Consider the following 25,670-nt stretch of genomic DNA (forward strand, 5'->3'; position numbering starts at 1 on the left):
GACTTTCAAATTTGTGCATATGCCCTACATTTTCTGTGTCGCATTCCTTATGGAAATATGTTACAATAAGAACAGATTGTTCAATGATGTCATTAACAATGATTGACCTTGAGAGTAAACTGGTGCAACTCATTCACTAAAAATAACTTGATTGGTCTATAAGGGTTGTAAAATGTTCCTATTTTCATATCTCAGTAAAATGTTTTTTGTCCTGAATATGCATATGATATTGGCGTTAAGACATTAATCAAACAAACATGCATTTCTCTATGCCCGTCTTATACAAATCTTGAACCAATTTTATTCATGCATAAGATGTAGGTTAAGGATACCAGATTTTTTTTATAGTCTTTGTTGCCATCCAAGACATACTGACAAACCATTATTCTAAAAAGAGATGCAGTTACTTTGATCTGAACCTTAACCCAATACTTATAAGGATGGATGGATGAATCGTAATACTTTCCTTTCCGGTTTCCATTTAAAGGGATACAAATAACCCTTTGCACTCTGTAACATGTTGCTGATCCAATCAGATGTTAAGCTGTCCTAAGCCTGTTGTTCAGTGGTTGTTGTTTATGCGTTTCTCGTTTCTCGTTTTCCATATAGATTTGAACCATTGGTTTTCCTGTTTGATTTGTTTTACACTAGTCTTTTTTGGGGCCCTTTATAGGTTGCATTTCAATGTTATCCAAGGCTCCATGTTGAAGACTGTAATATTTTGACCTATAATTGTTAACTTTGTATAGATTGTCACTTGGATAGAGATTTGTCTCATACCAAATCTCCCTATCTATATTTATGAACTGTGGAATAATTTTTTTTCATGGATATCTGATTTTATCAATCATGGTTTTGCAAATGTCTGCATACAAGCCTATAGAAATCATGCACTTTGATGAATAGTTAACTTTGTGGTTAACCCTTCGACCAAAAATCCACGAAAATTGGTATCCAAACAAAGAAAATTAAGAGTCCATAGTATAAGCATAAACTAAAGAGAGGCAACAAATTGAACACATTTTCTGCAAAAGTTTTAATTGGTAAAATTCTGTGGAAGATCAATAATGTACAAATATCTACAGTGAATTACAACATCAAAACAAAAGCAATATTAACCTGGTCAGTTTGGGACATATCAATAAACTAAATGAGACAATTTATAAAATTCTTGCATTGTTGATTGGTGGTTTTTATTTATTTTATACTGTAACCTAATTTTATTGTTTGTAAAAAATTTGAAGTATGACAGCTGACGTTCTAAATATTTTTGAATACCTAAAAAAAAATATTGAAAAAAACAGTTCTTAATTGAGATATGAGTGGTCAGAAACATTCAGTCTAATACACTGATGTATTAGAACTTAAATTTCACACACAAATCAAATGAGATTTTGTCCAATTCAATATAAAGGAAAAAGTATCATCTCTTTTCTTTCATCTATAAGACTTGCTTAGATCCACTTCCTTTGAAAGTTGTCTCATTTGCAATCAAACTACATCTCTTTATTTTTATATCATATGGATCTGAACTCTAAAGTAATGTGTAATACTTCAAATTAACTCAATTTTCTACTGTTAACCAAACTATAGTCATTACTCTGGATTCATTTATTTTCGTGGGTACCAATTTTCGTGGATTGAGAAAAAAATTGCATTATCTTGGATTGATTTTCATGGTAATGACAAAGTCTGTACACAATCCTCTATATTATTTGTCATTTGTTGGTCATATGAGTTCGTGGTTCACCTGTTCCTATGAAACCCACACATATTGGTATCCCATGAATAATGATGAATCCACAGTATTCAATTTAGAGTCACACTACCAAATTTGGAAATCATAAAAAAACTTATGAAGTAGATAACCAACCACTGTCAGATAAGAAATGTTATATAAAATAGAACTGAAGGCATTCAGCAAGCTGATAGTGTAAAAATCTTAACAGATAAATGAAAGCTCTGGTGCATGTAGATAGTGAATTAATGTGACAACATTCTAAATGTTGCCATCAAACTGACCAAGCACTATATATATAATGTACATGTAATTTTCCACAGAAAAATATCCCAATTTTGGCTTGATGATGAAAGTTGATTTACTGAAATGATATGATCATCTAGTGCATAAAAAAGAGAAAAAAAGATATTAAACAAAACATTGTGACATTTTTGTATTAAGAGAATTTTTCTCCTTCAAAATACAGTTAATTTTTTAGTCATGTAATTAGAGTTCTTATGCATATTATCAGAACACTTTTGAATCTTTATAACATTTAACCATTAACAAAGAAAAGACTTCAAATAATCAGATGTACCAAGCACTAAATTGGATTTAATATTTTTGTAAGTTCCCATGAGTTTTTTACAATTCTTGTATAGTTTGTGATGGACTTTCTAATTAAAAATCCATCTAAAAATATTGTACAGGAATTGCCAACTAATTCCTCCAATATATTTTTGGAAATCAAGAAATGTATAGCACTATTCAATATTGATTTACAAGTGATAAAAAAATTCAAAACAACCTTTAACTTGAAGTTTATTTTTTATATTTTTCCTACATGTTATATAAAAACAACAGCTTTCCTTTTTTTTTCAAAATAAAAACTGACCATTACTCTTAAACATGACTAACCGACCAAAATTTTCCAAGAATATAAAATATACATCTATAACACTGATTGAAAAATTATACAAAAAACAAACTTTAAATAGACCAAAAACAGTTTCTATCTAAACAGTCTTAATTCATTTAATAGCATATTCTGTGGCTTATATCAAGTATAAACATATTGAAATTAAGGATTTATGTGGAATTTGCAATATTTTCTCAATCCTAATCTCTCTGATTCCATTGCAAAGTTAAAAACAAACAGTCAAGGGAATATACTGCTCTTAGTTTCGGTATATTATGGGAAAATGGAAAACTGACTTTCCCAGAAAAAAGAAATTTCCCAGAAAAAAGAAATTTTACAGAGATTTCCAAAGTAAAATCCAATATGCTTATAAAATTCCATCAAAGTACATGTTTATAAATCATATGAAAAAATATTGAACAACAATTATAATCAATTGGTCACATCACAAAAAGCATAAAGTTATAATAGGTTTTTCTGTGTACTGCTGAACAAACTTTTTCTTCTTAAAGCTTATCAACTTTTAATTGCATATTCCAACCCTTTCTAAAGAGATTTCAAAGATTTGTTTTTAAATACCCTAGCATACAACATATGAATATAGCAGAGACAAATATACTATCATGAATTACTGCATAGTACAGGAATACATGTTTGTATTACATAAACAATTGAACAACTAAGTGGACTTATTTTCCTGTGATGTTAACCGATTCTTGTTGATGGAAAAAAGGTGAATTCTATTAAATAAAACAAAGAAGCAGTTCTATACTATTAAAGGCATCTAGTATTTCTGCAACAACAACAAAAATTCCTAATATAAGGAGATTTTTTATTTTTCCTGCTTCAATCCTTTTTAGGTCAAGGAATCAAGAAATTTAAATGGAAATTATAGTGTTTTACTTAATACTACACTCTATTATCAATATCTTAGTTTGCTCAAAATGTATGACCAAATTTGTCCCAACCTAGTTTGTAAAACAATACATAGGTCATTGTATGAAATAAAAATCGGAAAATCTTAGAAATAGTTTCACCCCGTACCCTATATTCATCTACAATACAGATCTTTTATAATTGACAACTGTTCTGTGTTAATAATGTGGTCCCTTAATTTGAGAACAAAATTTTTAAAGTTCTGTTCCCAACACAAAATCTTACATAAAACTGTATTCATGTAATAGCTCTAGCCTATAATAAGCACTATCGACTTAACAGGTCGTGTATCCTCAATCTAGCAACAACCTGTAAAATGTCTGCCCAATTTATACAGGAAAATCAAAATCATTTTAAATATTGAAATAATTCAAAATGAATTCATTTTTTTCTAATAATTTTAAAATATGGTTGTGTTTAGAATGAGAAAACCTTTCCTGTATAATACATATAGACATTAAATATCTAAATCTGCATACTTCTTGATACATTTGATTATCTCTACAAAAATAAATCATGCTGCATGTTCTTTTTTTGTTCTCACAACATATCACAAAAATACTCATTGAATATATCATTCGCTTCAAAAAAATCAATTAAATTCATGGTCTCGAACAGTTTTATGATTCTAAAGAAAAAATGTTGATAAAGCTTATTTTGAATGACGATGTTATGCAATGAATCAATCTGATTACATACATGATGAAATGATCACATGATCACATGAATATACACAATGAGCACTGCCCGATTCTAACAATGCATCAACATTCATACCTCATTTATAACACATATACATGATTAACAGTTGTGGACAGAAAACATTTTTTATGTCGTGGATTTTGTACTCTCCACGAGTATACATCATGATTATAATCAATCATAATGCTGATATTAAGTACAGAGATTCAGCAAGCCAGTAACAATGTTGGAATGCCACAGTTTTTTTCCTCACTCACTGTCTAATGTCTTAATGAACATCGGTACTTTCTTTGCCAAGATGAAGCGCTGCTGATTCTGATAATGTACTATGTGGCTGTTGTGAATGAGGGGCGCTGTGAGGAACTGACTGATGGGCGTCCAAAGCTGTGGCTACTCCCATGCCAGAGGCTGCAGCAGCCGCGGCAGCTGCTGCAGGGTTAGGGAATGGGTAACCCGCCCCATTCATTCCTTCAGGATAGCCAACAAAACCATAAGGTGGTCTCACAGAATCTGCAAGTTAAAAAAAAATAGTATCTTTAATGTTAAATTAATTGTGTAGCAATGAACTTAATGTTTAAAAAAAAAACATCTCCATTTTGTGGATATATGATTAAGTACTCATTTCTTTTGTTAAAACAACAACGCCTTTGTATTTCATTACAAAAAAATTTGTGCTTTGCCTTCTATGGATTCCCAGTATGGTTAAAATTATTTATCTATAGGAACTGAATATAAACACATTGTTCCACTTGATATGATATATGTAAATAGCTAGATTTTTCACAAAACAAAATGGAAGTCAATGGAAATGGTATATAAATATATTTATTTGTGTACATTGTCTTTTTATGTATTTTTCCCAACTTACATTCAAGTATCTTGTTTTTAACTTGCAGCCTTTGCAGGAAATTGAAAATTTACATATAAATTATAAATGATATACATAAACTTAATGGAATCAATATTTTCTTACTGTTTCTATTTTCTAGCATAAAGTAAAATTAAGTCACTACTCATCAACTATGAGCTAACATGTACCTTTTCTGAAAGAGTTTCTGAATATGTTTTTTTTTTTATTGATAATGAGATCATACAATTCATTTATTCTTGGTGAATCTAATAACCCTTTCCTAAGACCCAGTACTGAGAATGCTTGACAAATGGCTAAATGTTATGAATAACTGCCTCTAAAATACTACATACTTGAGGTAAAGTATTCTTTGTTAACACAGTTGCGTAGACTGTCTGGAATGCGACCTACTACTGCCCTTCTTATCTCCCCTGCTGCCATTTCCCGTAACTCGGTCACACTTTGTTCACTGTAGAATGCTGAATGAGGTGTACATATGAGATTTGGACAATCCTTGAGTGGACCTATTTAAAAGCAAATTTGAAAATACAATAAAAGTATCAAATTTCTCTGCTGTCCAGTTTCCATAGAACATTTTTTCAGTCCTTTTTACTTTGTGTGGTGATTTTTTGTTTGAAACTAAAGGATTCTTTCATAAGTCATTCTGGAAAAGATTATTCCATGTAAAACATTGCTATCTGTCAAGTAACTGTTGATTCAGACATTTTTGTGCTGTTTTAATCATTGATCAATGAAACTGTCTATTTATAAACTTTGATGGCTTTGTTGGTATGAAGCATTTCCTGAAATCATACTAGTTAATTAATGATACACATGTTCAATGTTCAACAACCACAATTATAAATCAAAACAAAATTTCTGAATTTACAGTTAAAGAAAAATAATTGAAATCTTCTTGTTAAAAGTGTTTCATTTATAGGAAACATTCTAATACACATACTTGCAGCTTAAATATTTGAGTGTGTACAAGAACAGTAGGTTTTCTCATTGAATTGTTTTACATTTGTCATTTCAGGGCAATTTATTGCTGACTATGTTGTTCATTGTTGAAAGCTGAACTGGACATATAGTTGTTAATAACAAAAATTTATTAATTGTTTGGTGAACCATGACATAAAAATTAACTATTTTAAGAGTTACCATTGCAATTATCAGTCAAACAAATCACAGGAAACATTAAAATATATTTGGAACAAGATTCACCACACAGTTTCTTTACTTTATATAGTACCATATTTTATACAGAACTCATGGTCAAGTTAACATGTCAGGATTGGCAAAGTATTACCTTGGCCTAGGTTTCCCCTAGGTAGGGCAATACCACTGGTATGGGTAATACTTGGCAATATGATTTTTAAAGCTTAGTTTTACACAGAATTGTTCATAGTATCATGGATAAATAATATATGCGTCATTTTCAGAGGATCAAAAGTTAAGATTTTTTTCATTTTCTCCAGTAATTCTCTCGGCAAATTGCAATTAAATTTGGCACATTATTTAAACCTTGGTCTTTTTTTAAACAAATATTTAAATTTTCATTCTGGTTACTGCATTCTTCCGATTAAACTAGACTCTACTTATGCTAGTTATATATTGTATTATACGGGTGTATTAGACATTAGGATGACTTTTTTGTTTAAAGACATTATTTGAAAGATGAATCAAGGCTGTATGATTTTTATGTAGATTATTCCATTGATTTTTCTGTTGAATAGGATTTACACTAGTAATATTTGGGGCCCTATATAGCTTGCTGTTCCGTGTGAGCCAAGGCTTTGTGTTGAAAACAGTACTTTGACCTACAATGGTTCACTTTTACATATTGTGACTTGGATGGAGAGTTGTCTCATTGGCGATCATACCACATCTTCTTATATCTATGTATTATGAAGATTGTATTCATGAATTAGTGCTGTCTACAGTACTAGTCCATACATACTAAACTTGGAATAGAAGTTAGACATTTAAGGCTATGAACAACAGTTACGAGACATGCAAAGAAAGTACACCAAGTTTGTTGAAAAACATTATAAAATTTGTTTTAAATTCATATCTCAAATTTACAATAAGATTTTTTTAAATGTAATGTTGCTTATATGTAAACTTCTGTTGTCTTACACAGTAGAGTTCTAGGTAACTAATATGCTACTAAGATGTCAATTTAATCACTTTTGACATTTTACACAAATAACTAGGTAACAGATTAGTTATTACCCTTCAATTATTCATAATTCACAACAAAACAACAGAAATTTATGTATCAACAGCATATCAAAATCGAAGATAACTCTATTGATTGGTAATTAGAGATTTGATGATTTTAAGACATAGTTCATGTAACTTTCATTAGTACAAAAATGTCTGGATTTTTTTCACAGATTAATTAGATGTTTCTCTTTGTTCAATTTCTACATAGGATATTATATTAAGTAGAGTTAAGACTTGTAGAGGTGATGCAATAGGTCCTCATGTGTTTAAAATCCTAACTGGAGATCTTGACAAGTTGGCAGGTATGCTATATTCCATTTTAATGGATAAAACAAGTATTTATATCACTCAGTATAATTTTCTGAAAGTTAGATACATGCAACAGTAGTAGCATGAAGCAATATAGTTAAAACCAGATGTATATACATAATAATAACATTTCAAAAGTAAAACAACTCAATAACAACTGCATGAATTAAATGACCAATTTCTTCAAGTTCCACCCTCTTTTTCTTTCTCACATTTAAATTTTTATAAATTGATAAAAAAAAATCCAAAATAACTACATAAAAGAAACTTTTTCCAAACTTTTGATAAAATATAAGATGTATAGAAATATGCTTTGATGATCTTCATGCAATTGCCTTTGTCAGTCAAAACTTTTAAACTACCTATCCCCAAAATCACAGCAGCCATCCAAATTGCTAATTAGTATATGTCCATTTATTCAAACTTTTATCAGACAAAATGCTGTCAGAATTAACAATTATCTAAACGATCGACAACTTTTTTTTATTATTATTATTACTTTCTTGAAATCTCAGAAAATGGAATTATTTCCAGATGTTTTATCTTGTAGATCAGTTGAATGCATTGATTTACTCAAAAGAAATATGCATTTTATATAAAACAGGAAGATCAGCTTCAAACAGGAATGCAATTTTTAATCATATCAATTTGTGTTATTGACCAATTATTTATTTTTTTACTATCATCCTTTAACTTATTTTTTTCCAAAGAATTTTGAGCGGTAACTCAACAAGTTTTTATGGATGTGGTCGCAGTGTATCATGTAAAATCACTTAAATTTTCAAAAGGGATTGTGATGAAACTTTTGTACTTTTACAATATTGAAAATTTCATTATCTATTATATTTCAGAATTTGATTCCAAATTTTGAGATTTTTTTCATTTCTCATTCCAAATATTTGCTATACTTTGTAAATCTGTAATAATGGACAGTTTCAATAATTAGCAATTCTTATCGCTGTTGTATGGCTTGTGATATCTTTAGAAATACATTACCACCCATGACTGATTTTGAAATGTTATACATACTATTTGATAAACTGAATGGCTCACTTTCATGGACGTCTAAAGCAGCTGCTCTTATCCTTGAATCTTTCAATGCTGCAGCTAAAGCATGTTCATCGACCAGACCACCTCGTGCTGTGTTTATCAGAAATGCACCTAAAAGGCAAAACATATACATTATCGCTAATTTGTGCATTTTTCTATGATCTTTTTTATTAAGATTTTTTCATATCATGCTACTAGCTTGAAATGGAAAATTATCGCTAGAAACTAAGGACGCATGTGGCATTGCTAATGAAATTGACATGAAATTGACACGTCGTCATAGGTAAAATAGCGATAAACAGATTATCATTGGTCATCTCAACTTGATTGCTTTTCTCGCTTTCACTGTACCGACTCAAGGGAGAAAATCAATCTCGTTGAGATGATCAACGATAATCTATAAATATCTCAAAATAATTTTTCAAAATACATCAATTACACCTGTACAAACTAATGTAAATTATATTGATTGGTTGTTGTTTGTTTCATGATCTTTGGCAACTTTTTCATGCGTATTTAAGATACATTCATGTAAACTGATAATATATATTGCTACCTATATACTGTTATGAAAGCTCATTATCCTACATCCTATAGACACTGTTGACTTTTATTTCTGCATTGCACAAGGTCATGTGTGTCTCAGACTGTTCAAAAAGTCTTTCAACTATATCTGTTGTGTACTGATTGATAGTTTGGTCCGGGAGAACATGATTTTTTTTTTCCAAATTGAACAAGCTAGCTTTCAGTAACAGTGAGTTCTATTCTTTCAGTGCTTTGTTTCTAGTTTTTTAGTAAGTTGTTTTTGTTCTTTGTATCAATCTTTCGGGTAAAGACAATTGCTACTGATTTTTAAAGTTTGTTCTTATGATGCTGTTACAGCACTGTCCCAGGATAGAAGGTTTGAGTTATAACAATTATGTTTAACCCCACCTTATTCTTTACATGTCTATCCTAAATCAATAGCATCTAGTTCAGTGGTTGCCATTGGTTATCGTCTATCACATATTTGCCATTGGTTTACACTTGACTTATGCATTTTTTATATTAGGGCCCATATGGTGTGGTCCGGATTATTGTTGAAGGCTGTACAGTAGCGTAATATTGCTTAAAATTTATGTAACTAAATATCTTATGCTCTGTTGTTCCTCTAAAATAAAATAACCTTATCATGAACAGCATTCCTTAGATTAGCCTCAAGTCTGATCCCTTGCTCAGACGTATATGAGGATAGTTTTCAGAGTTGAAAATCTATCCTGCAAAGTTTTAAATTATGTTGACTAGTATATTTTCACAAAACAATAAAAACATTGAAAGAAATGGCAAATAATTCTTACCTGGTCTCATCTGTTTAATTGTGAAGTCATTTATTAAATGATGGTTGTGTTCATTAAGATTACAATGCAAACTAACACAGTCACTTTGAAATAATAAGTCCTGAAGAGTGTACACTCTTGTGATACCTGCAATTATTAGATTTATACTGAATTAAGTTCAAAATTTACAAATGTATAACTAAATTAAAACATTAAAATACTCAATTTTCCAATGCTGTCCACTTTTTTTTTGTCCATTTCAAACAGCACTAGAATAACAAGCACCTCATATCTCCCACTTGATCAAGCTTACTATATTAATATATGGTGTGGGTTTTGCTCATTGTTGAAAGGCATACAGTACTTAACATAAGTTTACATCTTTCGGTCATAGATGGATATTTCTCATTGCTTATCATGCCACTTCTCCTTATTTTTATATCAAAGACATCTCTTCAAAAGATTTGTTGAAACAATCATATTCTGTCAACCATTTTTCTTCAAATTAACAAGTACAATGCAATCTGAATTTCTATATTATCTAAACAAATATCCTCAAAAGTTTATCAATTTTGAATTAATAGCAATTTATTTTTTGTCTTTGTTTTCAATTGTTATATCACCTCCTTCACATAAATTCTATAAAAAGTTAGAAAAAATAATAAGACAAACATTGATCAATATTTTGTAATTAGCACATTGCCAAACAAACAAACATATATACATGATATACAATGGTAAATTATTAACTCAGGAGATATAGAGCTATAAAGAAATTGAAATAAACAATGAATGATGGGAAATGTCATAACAACATGAGTAAGTGGCACAGAATCTTTTCTGTACAAAATAGGCCATGATGATCCAAATTTTACTCAATTGAAAACAAACAATATCTATGTGATATGATTAATATATCTATATATATATGTAGGACTCTAAAGTGTGATGGGGATGCTAAAGTATGATGGTCACGCTAAAGTGTGATGGTCTGCGTTAAAGTGTGATGCCTCCTTACACTAAAGTCTGATGGTCCGCAAAAGTATAGACTTTAAAAACGCATTTGGATTATGATGGTAGTCAGTAAAATAAAGGTTCCATTTTTAAAGCATAAATATTAAATTGTCGGCTACAAAGGAATAGTTTGTACATATAACACGTTTTGGTACTCATTAGCAAGAGGGAGAAATCTTGGCCAATATTGGATTTTTCTCGCATTTAGATTAAAGCTTATACAAATGAATATTACTTATTCCTCCATTTTGTATTTGTAATTAACAATGACGACTGTAAATAAAAGTGGGGAGGCGTTTAGAATATTGATGAACTGTGTGAACGGCAAGCCGTGCCAATTATCTCAATATTTCTAAAAAAAAACAACTGAATTGCTAAAAAATGATTTAACAGGTAATACAGTATTTTGTCACACCTCAATTATTTTTTTTAACAATTATAACATTGTTGGTCTTCTATAAACAACCACTTGAAGCTACAGTCCAGGAGTCAATTTCACAAAAAAAGTTTTGTCGTAAGTATACTGAATTGTTCATAATTTACGATCAATCTCAGTCAAGTTTTTTTGTGAAATAGACTCCAGGATATTATAAAGCCTACATGTATTACAAATGTTATACCTTAGCATACTAACTTTTACAAAAAGACTCTTTTTCAAAATGCATGTACTTTAATGTTTAAATCCCTCAAACCTTACCCTATTGGTTCATTGCACTTTAGTGTGATATACCATCGTACTTAAGCAAACAAACAACCATCCCACTTAAGCGTAAGACATCATCTTACTTTAGCGTAGACCATCGCACTTTAGCGTGACCATCGCACTTTAGAGTCCTTCATATATATCATTTATAATTTCAGAGAAACTGACTGAAACACAAAACCGAACTTAAGTTGCCAAAAATGTAAATTTATTTTTCATATTGCAACAAAATACATTTGCTGACAACATTTGCTATCAATATGAGACATCAATACAGTAAGTTTTGTTGTCTACTTGCTATCAATAAATTTTTTATGTCTTAGTTTTTTAAACTGGTCTTCAGCATGGATTTAGTTAGAAGAAAGGAAATATTTTCAGAAAGTTACAAGTAAAACGATATTCCTTAGTCATGTATTTTATATAGATTTTATATAGATTAGATCATTGGTTTTCCTGTTTGAATGGTTTTACGTCATTTTTGGGCCCTTTATAGCTTTCTGTTTGGTGTGAGCCAAGGTTCTGTGTTGAAGACCATATTTTGACCTTTATTAACGGTTTAAATTTAAGAATTGTGACTTGGATGGAGAGTTGTCTCATTGGCACTCATACCACATCTTCTGATATCCATGGTATGGGAAGCACTATTGTAGTGAATATTCCATATTACAGTTTATTACAATTTGATCTGTCTATATACATACCTAACGACTTTTCAACACCATCCTGAAGATATGGGTCATAAAATATTACATTAAAGCCAAAAGCCTTCGCTCTTAGAGCCACTGCAGATCCAACACGACCTGGAATAAAAAATAATCAACTATTACTGTGAAATAATTTATTTTCTTGGTTACTAATTTTTCTGATTCCAGACCAGTTCCTACTGGGTTTTTTTAACATTTCATGGTTATGTAACTTCCCTCTATTGTAACAAAAACCGCTTACAAGCCTATATACATTTTACATTTTAAATGTTCTATTTTTATGAACAATTTGCACAGACTATGTCAATAAATGGACATTGTAATTATTCATCAAATTATCACATGATTACAGCTGATAATTCTGTGTAATTATTCTATAAATAAACAATCCTATCTTCAGTATCGTAATTATGAAGATGTATTCAATTTTAAAAGAAAAAAACATGTTTAAACCAGTGGTCAATTTGAAAGCATGGCCACTAGGGCTAGTCAGAGCCTAAATTTACTGGACCTACTAAAATGAAATTTGATTTAAGTTATAATGCTATCTAAGTGAAATTATAGTTAGATTGGGCCAATAGTCTTTATGCTCAACTCGCCCGTTCAAAATTCTACTGGCCTTGGGCCATCTGGCTAGTGCTTAAGTTGTCACCCTGTTAACACTCACCTAACCCAACAATACCGAGTGTATCTCCTCGAATTCTGGCCGATCCTTGTGCTGCTTCTCTTAATTGCTCTGGTCCATTCACTTTTTTACCTTCCCGTACCATATTTGCTAACCAATATGTCCGTCTATATAAATTTAAAATCAAGCATATTGTTGAATCAGCAACTTCCTCTACACCATATCCAGGTACATTACACACGGCAATACCTGAAAGTAAAAAAAATATTTGACATGACACAAGAACAAATGTAAAACTATATAGAAGGGTACAAATTATTTGTTTATCATTTCAATTCTGTTCTAATCATTATATTTCCCAATGCCAGGTTTATACTACAAAGTAACATGTACTATGGGACATTTTTCTTAGTGATAATTTTTTCATAACTTCATAAATGCATGAAATATTTGCTTCTACACAGTAAGCAAACAGAAATCATTAAATCTATTCAAAGTATTCAAAGTATATAACCTTCACGTCTTCTAACATCTGATATATAAAGCTCAATACAAATAGTTTACACTGCCAGTTTGTAATCCTTATATATTGCAGTCTGTGACTAAAGTCTCAGATAAGACAATAAAACAAACAGTTCGGCAAATTCAAGCATTCATAGCTTTGCTGTCTCAAGATCAAATAAATTGAGTCAATTTATATTTCTTATTCTTTCTTGTGCTGAAAACTTAAACATACGTAAGTCAACTAAAAATTAAATTTCGACTCATCAGAAGTTATAAACTTACCAAGTTCTCCAGCAGCTTTGACATCTACATTGTCGTATCCACTTCCAATACGAACAATAACTCGCAGATTCTTAAACTTCTCTAAATCTTCTTTTGCAAGGGTTATGGTATGCCACATTAAAGCTCCTACAGCCTCATTTAATACCTATAACATCAAAAATAAAGCTTCATCTATCAAGATCAAATATTTGTTTTCACATTCATTTTCGTAAATACATAGATTCACATTTCTATTGTCAGTAAATAGGGTAAAATCTGAAAAATTCTGATTCCAATCTTAACTTCAACATTTCAATATACTAAATATGTTGAAGCCCGGACTGTGACCTATAGTTGTTCCCTTCTACATCATTTGGTCTTTGATGGACAGTTGTCTAATTGACATGCACAAGTCTGGATCCTTATGTTCAGTGCTTGTCGTTTGTTGATGCGGTTTATAAGTGGTTCTAATTTTTTTTATATAGATTTGACCATTGGTTTTCCTTTTTGAATGGTTTTACACTAGTCATTTCCAAGGCCATTTGTAGAGCTCTTGCTTTTTGGTGTGAGCCAAGGCTATGTGTTGAAGACTAAACTTTAACCTACATTTATAATGGTTTACTTTTACAAATTGTGACTTGAATGGAGAGTTGTCTCATTGGCACTCATACCACATCTTCTTATATCTATGCAATAGTAATAGAAAGTTTGACATGCGACTTCAGATTCTAGAATTCAGGGAGTGTTTCTTTAGGGACAGGGAGCATGACACACTCTGCAAAGCATAGTTGCATTTAGATTTTTCAATGTCAAATTGCTTTTAATGATTCTTTAAAAAAAATTGCTGTTATTATTCTAGATCATTCTACATACTTTTTATACTATAAATGAAAACCAAAGATATGCTATGGTGGTTGCATTACAATTTTTATAACAGCAAATCTATATGCTATTACTGATTTCCAGCATTACATATTGACTTTAACATACATGCAGCTTGAGAAACTTACTTTTTCATGTATTTCTTGTGTAGACTGAGCATCACAGAAAGCTACTGTTGCCACATCTTTCAGAATGGGCATTTCAATAGAACAGTCCCTTCCATCAAGTAAAGCTATCAATGGACGTGGATGCATAGGTCCATTTGGGATTGGTCCACGAATGGACACAGACACTAAAAACAAAAGCAGAAATAATTCAATAATTGTCACCAGCTTATCCAGATCTGATGTTTTTCATTCTATCTAGACTTTTGTTTTTAACTAAGTGGTTTTATTTATTTTTTTACATCTGTAAGACAGAAATAAATTGTTTTTAACAACATGTAATTATATTTTTACAGAAAAGAAGATTGTATACAATGTTTTGTTGTATAATAAGTTAAACTGAACAATATTAATTATGTAATTGATGCTTATAAACATGGTATGTTACAAGCTTATTTAGCACTTTTTTTTTAACATCCTGGTATGAGTCAACATTGGAAAAAATACCTTTGTAGATCTTTGAATTAAAAAAGTAGAAAATAAAGACCAAAACATAAAATTCATGCATAACGTTTCTTTTCATTGAAAATTTCCATTCATTTGAAAAAAACCTTTACCTACAACCCTCACTATAAACTGTCAATTTTCAACCACATTCAGGACCAACATAAATTGAAGTGAAAAGAACGAGTCCTTGTTTGTACTTTACAACATGCTGAGTAGGACATAAAACATGATAGCTTAAACTCCATAAGAATACCTACACCACACATTATTCCCACTGAAGAATAACTCATTTTTGTCCCTTTCTTCTGCTTTTAATAATTAGCAAAGAACAAGAAGGTGTCCCTAGTACACGGATGCCCCATCCGCACTATCATTTTCTATGTTCAGTGGACCGTGAAAATGGGCTAAAAAGTTGGCAAGAAAATTAGAAAGATCATATTATAGGGAACATGTGTACTAAGTTTCAAGTTGATTGGACTTCAACTTCATCAAAAACTACCTTGACCAAAAACTGTAACCTGAAGCGGGACAGACAACTAACGGATGCACAGACCAGAATACATTATGTCCATAAATGAGGCATTAAAAAACAAAAACTAATTTCAAACTATGAATCAAGTACATATTTTTCACTGAAGATATTATATAATAGACAACAGATCTAAGAAACGTAATAACTATAAAGACTGAGGCCAAAACTTTAAAGATATGCAATGGTTCATTTGGACACTGACCATTGCATAGCTGTTGAATATGGATAGTGTTTACAAACTTAGACCAAGTGTTTACAGTTTGTATATTGTGATACAGGTAGGGTTGATGTCTTCATCTTCTATTCAGTCAACATCTGAATGTTTAATTTTTATGTTTGGTATGACATTTAGACTTTTTCAACCTACTAGGCTTTTGGTTGAAATTTCCGTCTCTGTTATACATACTGTTTGGTGCTTCAAGTCTTGGTCTCTTCACTGGCTGCAGTGTTTTCTTTTTGTCCATGTGATGCATAAGTAGAGGTTAAACTCCACCAACTTTTGGATCCAAGTTCTGCTACAAAGGCTGACAACCTTATAGCCTGAAGAAGAAAAAAAACCACTAAAGGTGTCATATTATTTAGGACCTCTCATCTTTCTTTCATTTCCTTGGAATTTTATTTACATACTTGTTGACTATAAAGTATGCAACATGTATGCATAAAGAACTACTGAAAATAATATTTTATAAGTTTTTTTTATCATTGTAAAATAATGCAACAAGACGGTTTCAACAAATTAAAAAACTTTTTAATTTTAACCCTTTCAATGCTATACACGGCATATGACGCGATGACATACGCCGTCCGCCACCGCTATTCGCAGCATATGCCGCGATGACAACGGATTTTTCATAAGGACTCTTAAACCATTCGGTTTTCATTCGGGTCCTCTCTAATTTTTCCTTGTATGAATCGAGGATATGCAAGGTCTCATTTGCGCTTGAAATCTCGTCAATTTTTATTGTAAAATCATGCAGTAGAAGGAAAATTGAAGGCAAATAAAAACAAATATTTTGACAAATGCAAATGGCGGAAATCGGAAACGAAGCTGTAAATATGGAAATATTTCAGCATTTCTATGGCGAAACTGATGACGAGGATTAGTTAAAAGGTTTCTTGTTATCTCAATGTGTTTATTACATTCAATTCATGTGGGAAATATGATTTGATCGATCATTACGAGACGTAGAAAAAGGGGGGAAAACGGAGGTTGACTGAAAATTTTGAGGACGGAGCCACTGATTTGTGCCATGATTACATACTACGTTGTGTATGGTGCAATACGCTACGGAATCAAGCAATTGGTGTCTTCTTTATTATATGGCAGATAAAAAAACAAAATAGACGAAGACGAAAAGTAGTTTTTATTCAAAATTCAACACAAATGTAACAAATAACATCTTTTACCTGTTAATTACCTGAAAATGCAGGTAACCTGATAAAAAATTTACTGAAATAACTGCCTAACATTACAGTTCATACTCTCCTGAGCATTTTTCGTGCAATAACTTTTTCTGTATCTCTTACAATAAAAAAGATACAGCAGTCTGAAAAGGGAATATACTGTTCTAATGAATGAACACAAAAAAAAATGCAGCAGCAGCAGCCATTTTTCTATTTTTTTGTGTAGCGTTGAAAGGGTTAAAAGGCATTATTTGTATACAGAAATTTCAAACATTGCAATAAATCATATCACATTTCCCCCCATTGGTGCTCAACCATCTTGATAATAAAATGCATGCAAAAATATCTGAATTTCCACTACACACCACAGGTTCTTGTGTCTACTATCCATGTTGTTTTTAGACATTTAAGTAAGAAATACAGTGTTGATTGCAGATTATTTATAGTCTCTGCTTATTTCAATCACAACTTCTACAAGTTTTTTTTTGCCATTCTTATATTAAGTCATTGGTAATTAAAGGCGTCATGAAACTGGTGTTTTCATATATTGATCCTGTTAGTGTATAATGTCCTCTTACAGTTGTATTGTGTCTGGATACGCTGATGTAGTTTTGATGCCTTTTCTATTTCTATCAGATATTTGATCAAATCAAGAATTACCATTTACTTGACAAACACCTAATATCCATGGTCATTTGGCATTATCTAACAGACTTCAGAATTGTAAAATGTATAGTACCTGACTTGTATCACCTAAATGTTCTTCTCAGATGAAGTTTCAGCACTGATTTCAACTATTCTTCTGGCAATATGGTTAGATATGCCCACTTTTTACTAGGCTGGTCTTCATGACCAATTTTGGTTTCTTTTATCTTCTTTGTGTAAAACCTCTAAAAACATAAAAATTATTACATTTAACAAAATGAATAATATTTCATGCAAGTGATATAATCCTGTAACAAACACTTTCATTTTTTCTAGTCACATTCCTATATCGTTTCTGTAATTTTGTTCTACCATGTGCTTTTGTCGATGTTGATATCATGACCAGTATTAACCTCAAGATATGATCTCTGACTTAGATGAAAAGTTGCAAGCAATTGTTTAACAGAATGGAAAAGACAGACAGCCCACTCTTAAAACTTGCATGCGACTGTATAATAGACAGTATACATTGTATTATTTCAATAATGAACAAATGATACACCAATTTCCCAAAATCATTTAATTATTGTGCAAAAACAAAACAAGATGTGAAAAGGTCAAGGAGAGATATAATCTGAGCCAAGATTAATTAGATCAAATCAAAAGCAGTTCATAACTTCTTGAGTATGCAAAAATAAAATGTTGAAATCCATGAACTTCAATAAAACATTGCTATCTCTTATAAAGTCATTAATGCCAATTAATTTAGAAATATGGCCAACTGACACAAAAATAACCTGCAAGTTTGGCTCACACATTTTTTAGTTACATTTTTGTACTCATAGGTCATTGGTATCACACAATACAGATTCAAACACTGGAAGATTATATTTGTGTTATTAACTTGCAGACACAGAGCATTTTGGGTAACACTTGTATGCTATGTCAATAGAACCAAAATAGTCCTGAAATTTACCTACTTTTTACTATCAATTTGCAAACCTCTCTCATATTTACATAGAACAGTTTATATATTACTGAATGAATTCAGTCAAACTGCATTTTTCTTTATTAGAAATGTAAACATAAATGCTTTCCTTAAATATACTTCACATTTATTTGGAAAGCCACATCAATGAAAAAGGTTATTCATTTGCTTGAACAAATTACTAAGAAATATAAATGAAAACTAAAGTACTGTTATAAAATCATTAAGAATAGACATGTGTAAACCAAAACAAGATAAACTGATCTATGCTTAAAAAAAATCATTAATCATAACTGTATAAAAATTAATTTACATCTTGTGTAGGTCATGTATGTAGTGCCATTCAATATAAAAGTCAATAACATTTGAATTTACAAGTAACACACCGTCTATATTTGCACTCTGTGTAACCAGATAACGTCTCTCAAATTATAATTCATAAATGTATTATCATCACGATAGATATGCAGATCAATGCTCCTATAACTTTGTAAATATAGTTGTAAAGATGCCACACCTGATTGCCTTCTAAATCGAATGCTTCAAAGGTTTCTCACTACTCTTACTAAGTATGTCTACCTCAGTATCAAAAACCCAGGAGGAAAATCTAAACACTGCTAAAGTGCTAATTACAAATAGGTAATCTATTGTTCTCTTTTATACCCTCACTGATTCAAGAATCTACACATTTATTTTCGAAATATGATCAGGAAAACGGGTTGTTTATTGTTATAGAGAAAACTAAATTTAAATAAAAATTCCAATGATGAATGACTCATTAATTCAATTGCATTTTTGATACTTCAGTGCGTAGTTATAACACATCTTCTTTTTCAGATGAATTATTTTTAATATACACAATTCTTTCATTTTCTTTATATGATCACCTTAAAACACGGATATGACAACTTAAAACTGTATTTACCTGTGTTATTTTTTGTCACATATTTTTTAATTTGTCAATGTGTCAACAAAACACGACAAAGGAATAAGGTTTATCGACCTACCCATGTTCCGTTTGGAACAAAATTTTTACCTTGATAAATTATTCCGAACATGTCACAGTTTAATGAGTGAATCCAAGGTATTTCGACTTGTGACAAAGGAAAGTGTCATTGCTTTTCTAAATAAATGCATTTGCAATAACCTTCAGCATTTGTTTACAAGTATCAATAACTATCGTTATTGGTTTTTTGTCTAGTTCAACATCTAAAATAAAAGTTTTACATATAAAACTTCTTTTACGATAACATGATACTTGTGATAATATAAACACTTAAAATTGATGTAATTGTTAAGTCCATGCATGTACATGTTTTATACTTTCCTTTCCTAAGGATCATATCTAACAATTAATATAATAACAGAACGTTTAACATAGTCATGATAATATTTGGTAGGGAAAAGACAACTTCCAACTTGAAGAACAATTGGGTCAATGACTCTTTTGTTTTCTTTTGATTTGTAATTTAAAAGCATATAATGTATTTACACATTATGTCACAAGGACTTGGTGTGCATCTACATTGTATTTGAATGCTATATGGACATGATAGATAATAAATGATTTTATCAACTCACTGATGATGTCTACATTTATAAAGTGACAAATTTATAAAAATACTGGTCGGTACCAACAAAAACAGACAAAATCATCAAAATGTGTTGTCTTCAATCAAGAGACACTAATTAGATCTGTTGAAAATAGACTAGGTTGCACCACCTGGAAAAGCTGAAACCAAAAAAATATCAAACTGTAAGTGCAACCCATTAAATAAACAGTGAAGAAAATTTTCAAAGTGCATACATGTATATCTTCAATTACAAAAAATAGGAAAACTGTCACATGTACCTCCAATCCTCCATCCCAGTGAGGTATCAGATGTTGCAAATATTCTAAAAGGTTTGAAGGGATTTGGTAGAAATCATAGTAGGATTTGATTTTACAAAATTGAAAATTATAACCTGTTGGACTGTCCACTAAAATGGTAAAATTTGAAAAGTTATGAGTTCTACTATCAAGAAAATCTTCATTCTCCAAATGAACATCCAAAGCTAAGGCAATGATTTCTTTTATTCCTTCTTAAATCTCGCCAAAGCATATACATTATAATAATTTCTTTTTTAATGTAAAGACAGTTTTTAATAATGGCAACCATTGATTTAATATCGTGTACCGGTAAATGTTGATATAAATATATGCGTCTTTAAAGTTTTTAGCTCTCGATATAATAAATTATATATATATATATATGTACAATGTATTAATAGGTGCATTGAACTTCTTCATGGTCCATAACAACTTCCTTTTTCTCATGTTAGTCAACAATTCAAGTGTTCGTTTCCTTGTGTATTGTACAATATAAACTATAATATATCACAAGTTGTATGTAATATACATGTGGATATGTACACTATGGGATTTAAATATATGTCAAAACCATTCAATGTGAATTGAAAATAACATGTATACATGTGTCTAACTCTTAACTACATGTAATTTGAATGGACACTTAATTTTTAAAAATGCAAAGGATAAAAAGTAGATTTGGAAGAAAGTCACAGTAAATTTTAATGTATTTCAAATTGAAAATTAATAAGTTGTTAATCTTTGTATATTTCATAGAAAAAATATACATGTAAATGTGAAACATATGTTCTTATATAATATGTTGCAACCATGTGTACATACATATTGGTTGTCATCATAAGAACTATAACCTTTACATTAAAAAAGATATAACATTCTCAGAGATTTAAAAAAAAAAGGTTTGATATTAAAAACTTTTTCATAGCATTTAGCATGTTAAGCAATCTTTTCCCTTTCTACATTTGTTTGTTTTTTTGGTTTTTTTTATTAACTTGTCATGTTTTGTTTGAGTGGAAATCTAATTTGCTAACTGCATGTAGACATAGATAATGTTTGCTTGTAGTGTTTCAGATTTATCCCTTAACATTTTGGTGTAAAAGCCTGCATGGTCAACAGCCTCCTGCCCTTAAACATACAAATATAAGCTGTTTCAAACTATTTATGTGTGGCTGTTCATTGCATATTTCATTACAGACGTCTAACTTTGAAGGTACATATAAATTTTGAACTACAAATCTTATGTGTACATGTACATGTATTTCATATTACATGCATGTATGCACCTGGATTTGTAGCTACAGTGAAGTGAATAAAAACAATTTCATTTTGAAGTCACACAGTGCATACAAAATATAAACTAGTGTAGATACATTGTACATATGGCATATTAATTATAGGGAGAAAAGTTCTTTTATAATGAACATTACAATACATATCATGTTTACAGACAGAATCAATCAACATAGAAATATGCATATCATTCCAATTCCTACTCAAAAATCTGGTTTACTAAACAATTGAATAGGTCATGACCTTTTTGCAAATGCCTTCAAAATTCATTACAGCTGCTTGTTAAATCAGATTGTTTATATATAATGTTCACCTATTTTAAAGATCAAATAAACAATTACCTTCCTGAATTGTTTTAAAAATTAATGTGAGGGAGATGTGAAGCATACAGTATGATAATGATACAGCAACCAAACAACAAAAATAACCACAAGAAACATAAAGGAAAACTGTCATCAACAACAGACAAGTGTCTAAACAAAAGGTCAAGCTCTCAAATCTTCACATGTATATAAAGACCTTCATAATGAATAGGTTTATCTGACCATATCTGTGTCCTCTTTTCAGATAGAAAAAAAATCAGTATTTACAAATGCTTTCATAAAACTTTTGACAAAATCAAAAGTCAATAACTATAATTTGTTTTCAATACATGTATTATTGTATGTTTATTTATAGCCACTGTAAATATGATACTGTGATATAACATATGAATATACATGTAATTATACTAACAAAATACTGAAATCGCAAACTTAATGTATTCCTACATCATGTACATGTTTATGTACTTGTTAAAATGTGAAGTTTTATTGTAATTCATGTATGCAATGTGGACTTTTTCCACATACATGCACGATGTGTCAGAGCTTAAGCTACTGAATGGCATGGGTGAAGAAGCTGTTCTGTTACTTAGCTTTTTCCAGTCACCATGGTGAAATAAATTGTCAATCTGGTTGTCCTACAGTTGTCCACTGTGTTTAATGTTAAAATAATTCCTATAATTTTGAACAATACTAACAATGATATATAAAGTATTTCAAGCCTATGTTGGGACATACCCTGAAAACATTTAAACCTTATGCTAGCATGCTTATCATGAAAAGGTTCATTGTAAATGCAATATTGGCACCTTTTATTACAGTACAACCCGCCACATTATTTATGTATGTGCCTGTCCCAAGTCAGGAGCCTGTAATTCAGTGGTTGTCGTTTGTTTATGTGTTCCATATTTGTTTTTCATTCATTTTTTTACATAAATAAGGCCGTTAGTTTTCTCGTTTGAATTGTTTTACATTGTCTTATCGGGGGGCCTATTATAGCTGACTATGCGGTATGGGCTATGCTCATTTTTGAAGGCCGTACCGTGACCTATAGTTGTTAATGTCTGTGTCATTTAGGTCTTTTGTGGAAAGTTGTCTAATTGGCAATCATACCACATGTTCTTTTTTATATGTATGTAAGAATGATCTTTATTTTGCGGAAAAATCCCATTATATGTTGTTTTCAGCTGCTATGAAGCTGATCCACTATGAAGACCTAAGACATTAAATTGGACATCTACATGTACAAATGTACACAAATTTAATGTCTTTAATTTACTCCCCATAGGTTAAAATGTATCAACAGTGTCCCAAATGCAATTTTTCAAACTTCAAATTACTTTCTTCCAGTGACAAAATTTAATTAATCATTGCTCAAGCTGTTTACATATTATTTAAGTTTATGATATCATGTTCAAGATAATTTATTGATAATCTACAATACACCTCATAAAGTTGGTAGGTTCAAGAGAAAAAAATAATATACAAGCAGATCTTTAGTTTGCACCAAATAAACTGTTTTAAAGATCGGGGAAAGGATGATAGTTATGAATTTTGAAGGCTTGTAAAAGTAATAGGGCATTTCAAATTATAAAGATGGTGGCTTAAATTTAATGCATGAAGGTATCACAATGCATAAACCCTCTAGGGAGAAACACTGCATGTTACATGTATTAAAGTTCTTTAGTCACTTCTTAGTTCTAGAAAAGTAGCAATTAATCCTGTTTTAAAACGGTCAGTGACTGTGGTATAAACATAAACAAAATTGCAAATTACAATTATTTTCATCCAGATAAGCAGTTGTATCTATGTAAATCAGTTTCAAAGTTCTATAAAAATTCAAAAATACAAGTCTCTATTAGAAAATAATTCCCTATTTGGTCTAAAATAATGCACTATATGCATGTTAGTATTAAGCTTATTTCAAAATAACTGATCAATGAAAGCTGAAAAGTACAAATTGTATGGATAACCTGTCTGTCACTGTGTCTATCCAATAATAAACAATAAGGAAACTATGAATGCAAATATATATCCTCAAGTTGGTATTTAATAACTACTATATAATTCATTTAAATTACTGTTTAAATCAATAAAAAATAAAAAAAATTATTGCACAAGAAAATAATTGCATCTAAATCTAAATAGCCTGCAGATAGCTTGTACAATATTTGCCATTTAAATAACTGATAATCCATTTTATGGATTTATCTGTATTTAAATATTTTCTTTTAATGTATTTAACCTGTAACAACTTACATATAGATACTAATATCAATTCAATATCAACTCACATGATAAACATGTCTTTATTACCACAAGAACTTATTGATCTTCAAAAAGATACACACGTATATTACACACATATCTTATGACTACCAATCAAGAAAAGTACACTACTGTTAGATAATAGCATATCAGATCAAAAATAAACCACATACTAAAACATCAATACAACTTAGCATGTTAATCAATATGTATAATAAATCATTTGATTATCTGTCTGCAATGGTCTGCTATAATAGACATCATTTTGTGCCACTGTGTAATACACATCAACCAAACAATGACAGGAAATAGTTTATAAATCCATGTTGGCGTGTAATGGACACCCTTCTACTTTGCTGGGGGTCATTTGCATAAACTGCACCGAAACGAAATGCCAACTTGTCCTTCCATTTAATTTTTAACGACTTTCAATTTCTGTTTATAGGGCATTTGTGTATTCAGAACAACCTAATATATGTGCATTTGTTGTTGATTTTAATTAACTTAAAGACAGAAATGAAATAATTGATTAAATATTGTGATTATGAACTATAAATGTGCATATCCGATACATTGAGGCATGCCTTTGATCTCAAAATGGTTGACCCAGATATTTCATCCCTTTTCAAATCAAAGTCTTTCGATGTATTAACAAAAACGTTACATCTAATTATATAGAAGGGGAACTGAATGAAAGCGGTGATAATTAAATGTAAGTGAACATAATGAAAGTGTGTCACTACAGATGAAAGTAAACAAAATTAGCTCACCTATCCATTAGCACTTTAGACAAAGAATAGAGGTGATGATCCTTTGAAACTTCAGCGGCACAAATAACATATATCACTCGTAATATCTCACCTTATCAGGTGTCTATAGATGCAGAAATTATTAATTGTAAAACATGTGCACATGTGGGTAAATACTCCCCCTTTAAAGTGATTTAAAACGAGTAATTTGGAGGCCGTAACAAGCCGGTGCTCTCCGATAGGCTATCCAAGCCGAATATAATCTC

At 30.6% G+C, this 25,670-nt stretch overlaps 1 protein-coding gene across 16 annotated transcripts; it reads right to left on the reverse strand.

Annotated features, from left to right (window-relative positions):
* Positions 1-1,017: 1,017 nt before the first annotated feature.
* LOC139520503 (C-terminal-binding protein-like) lies at positions 1,018-25,670 on the reverse strand. 16 transcript variants are annotated; one of them, XM_071313184.1, is made up of 11 exons: positions 25,517-25,670; positions 18,011-18,161; positions 16,274-16,407; positions 14,853-15,016; positions 13,864-14,008; positions 13,120-13,326; positions 12,450-12,548; positions 10,053-10,178; positions 8,719-8,826; positions 5,481-5,651; positions 1,018-4,787 (listed from the first exon to the last, which is right to left on the reverse strand). In XM_071313184.1, the coding sequence occupies exons 3-11, from the start codon at positions 16,338-16,340 to the stop codon at positions 4,546-4,548; spliced, it is 1,329 nt and encodes a 442-aa protein (XP_071169285.1). In that variant the 5' UTR covers positions 16,341-16,407; positions 18,011-18,161; positions 25,517-25,670; the 3' UTR covers positions 1,018-4,545. The 16 variants fall into 16 exon arrangements, with proteins under 16 accessions (XP_071169285.1, XP_071169283.1, XP_071169279.1 ...); XM_071313182.1 differs by having other exon boundaries at positions 25,426-25,670; XM_071313178.1 differs by having other exon boundaries at positions 8,695-8,826; positions 25,426-25,670.

This window comes from Mytilus edulis, chromosome 4, assembly GCF_963676685.1.
Source record: "Mytilus edulis chromosome 4, xbMytEdul2.2, whole genome shotgun sequence".
NCBI classification, from domain to species: Eukaryota; Metazoa; Mollusca; class Bivalvia; order Mytilida; family Mytilidae; genus Mytilus; species Mytilus edulis.

Coding starts and splice junctions, on each gene's coding strand:
- LOC139520503 (XM_071313170.1), bottom strand. CDS start 16,340: ATGCATCACATGGACAAAAAGAAAACACTGCAGCCAGTGAAGAGACCA. Junction 5,652..8,694: donor GCCATTCAGTTTATCAAATA/GTATGTATAACA, acceptor GCTTTTAAATAG/GTCCACTCAAGGATTGTCCA. Junction 4,788..5,480: donor CAAAGAATACTTTACCTCAA/GTATGTAGTATT, acceptor TTTAACTTGCAG/ATTCTGTGAGACCACCTTAT.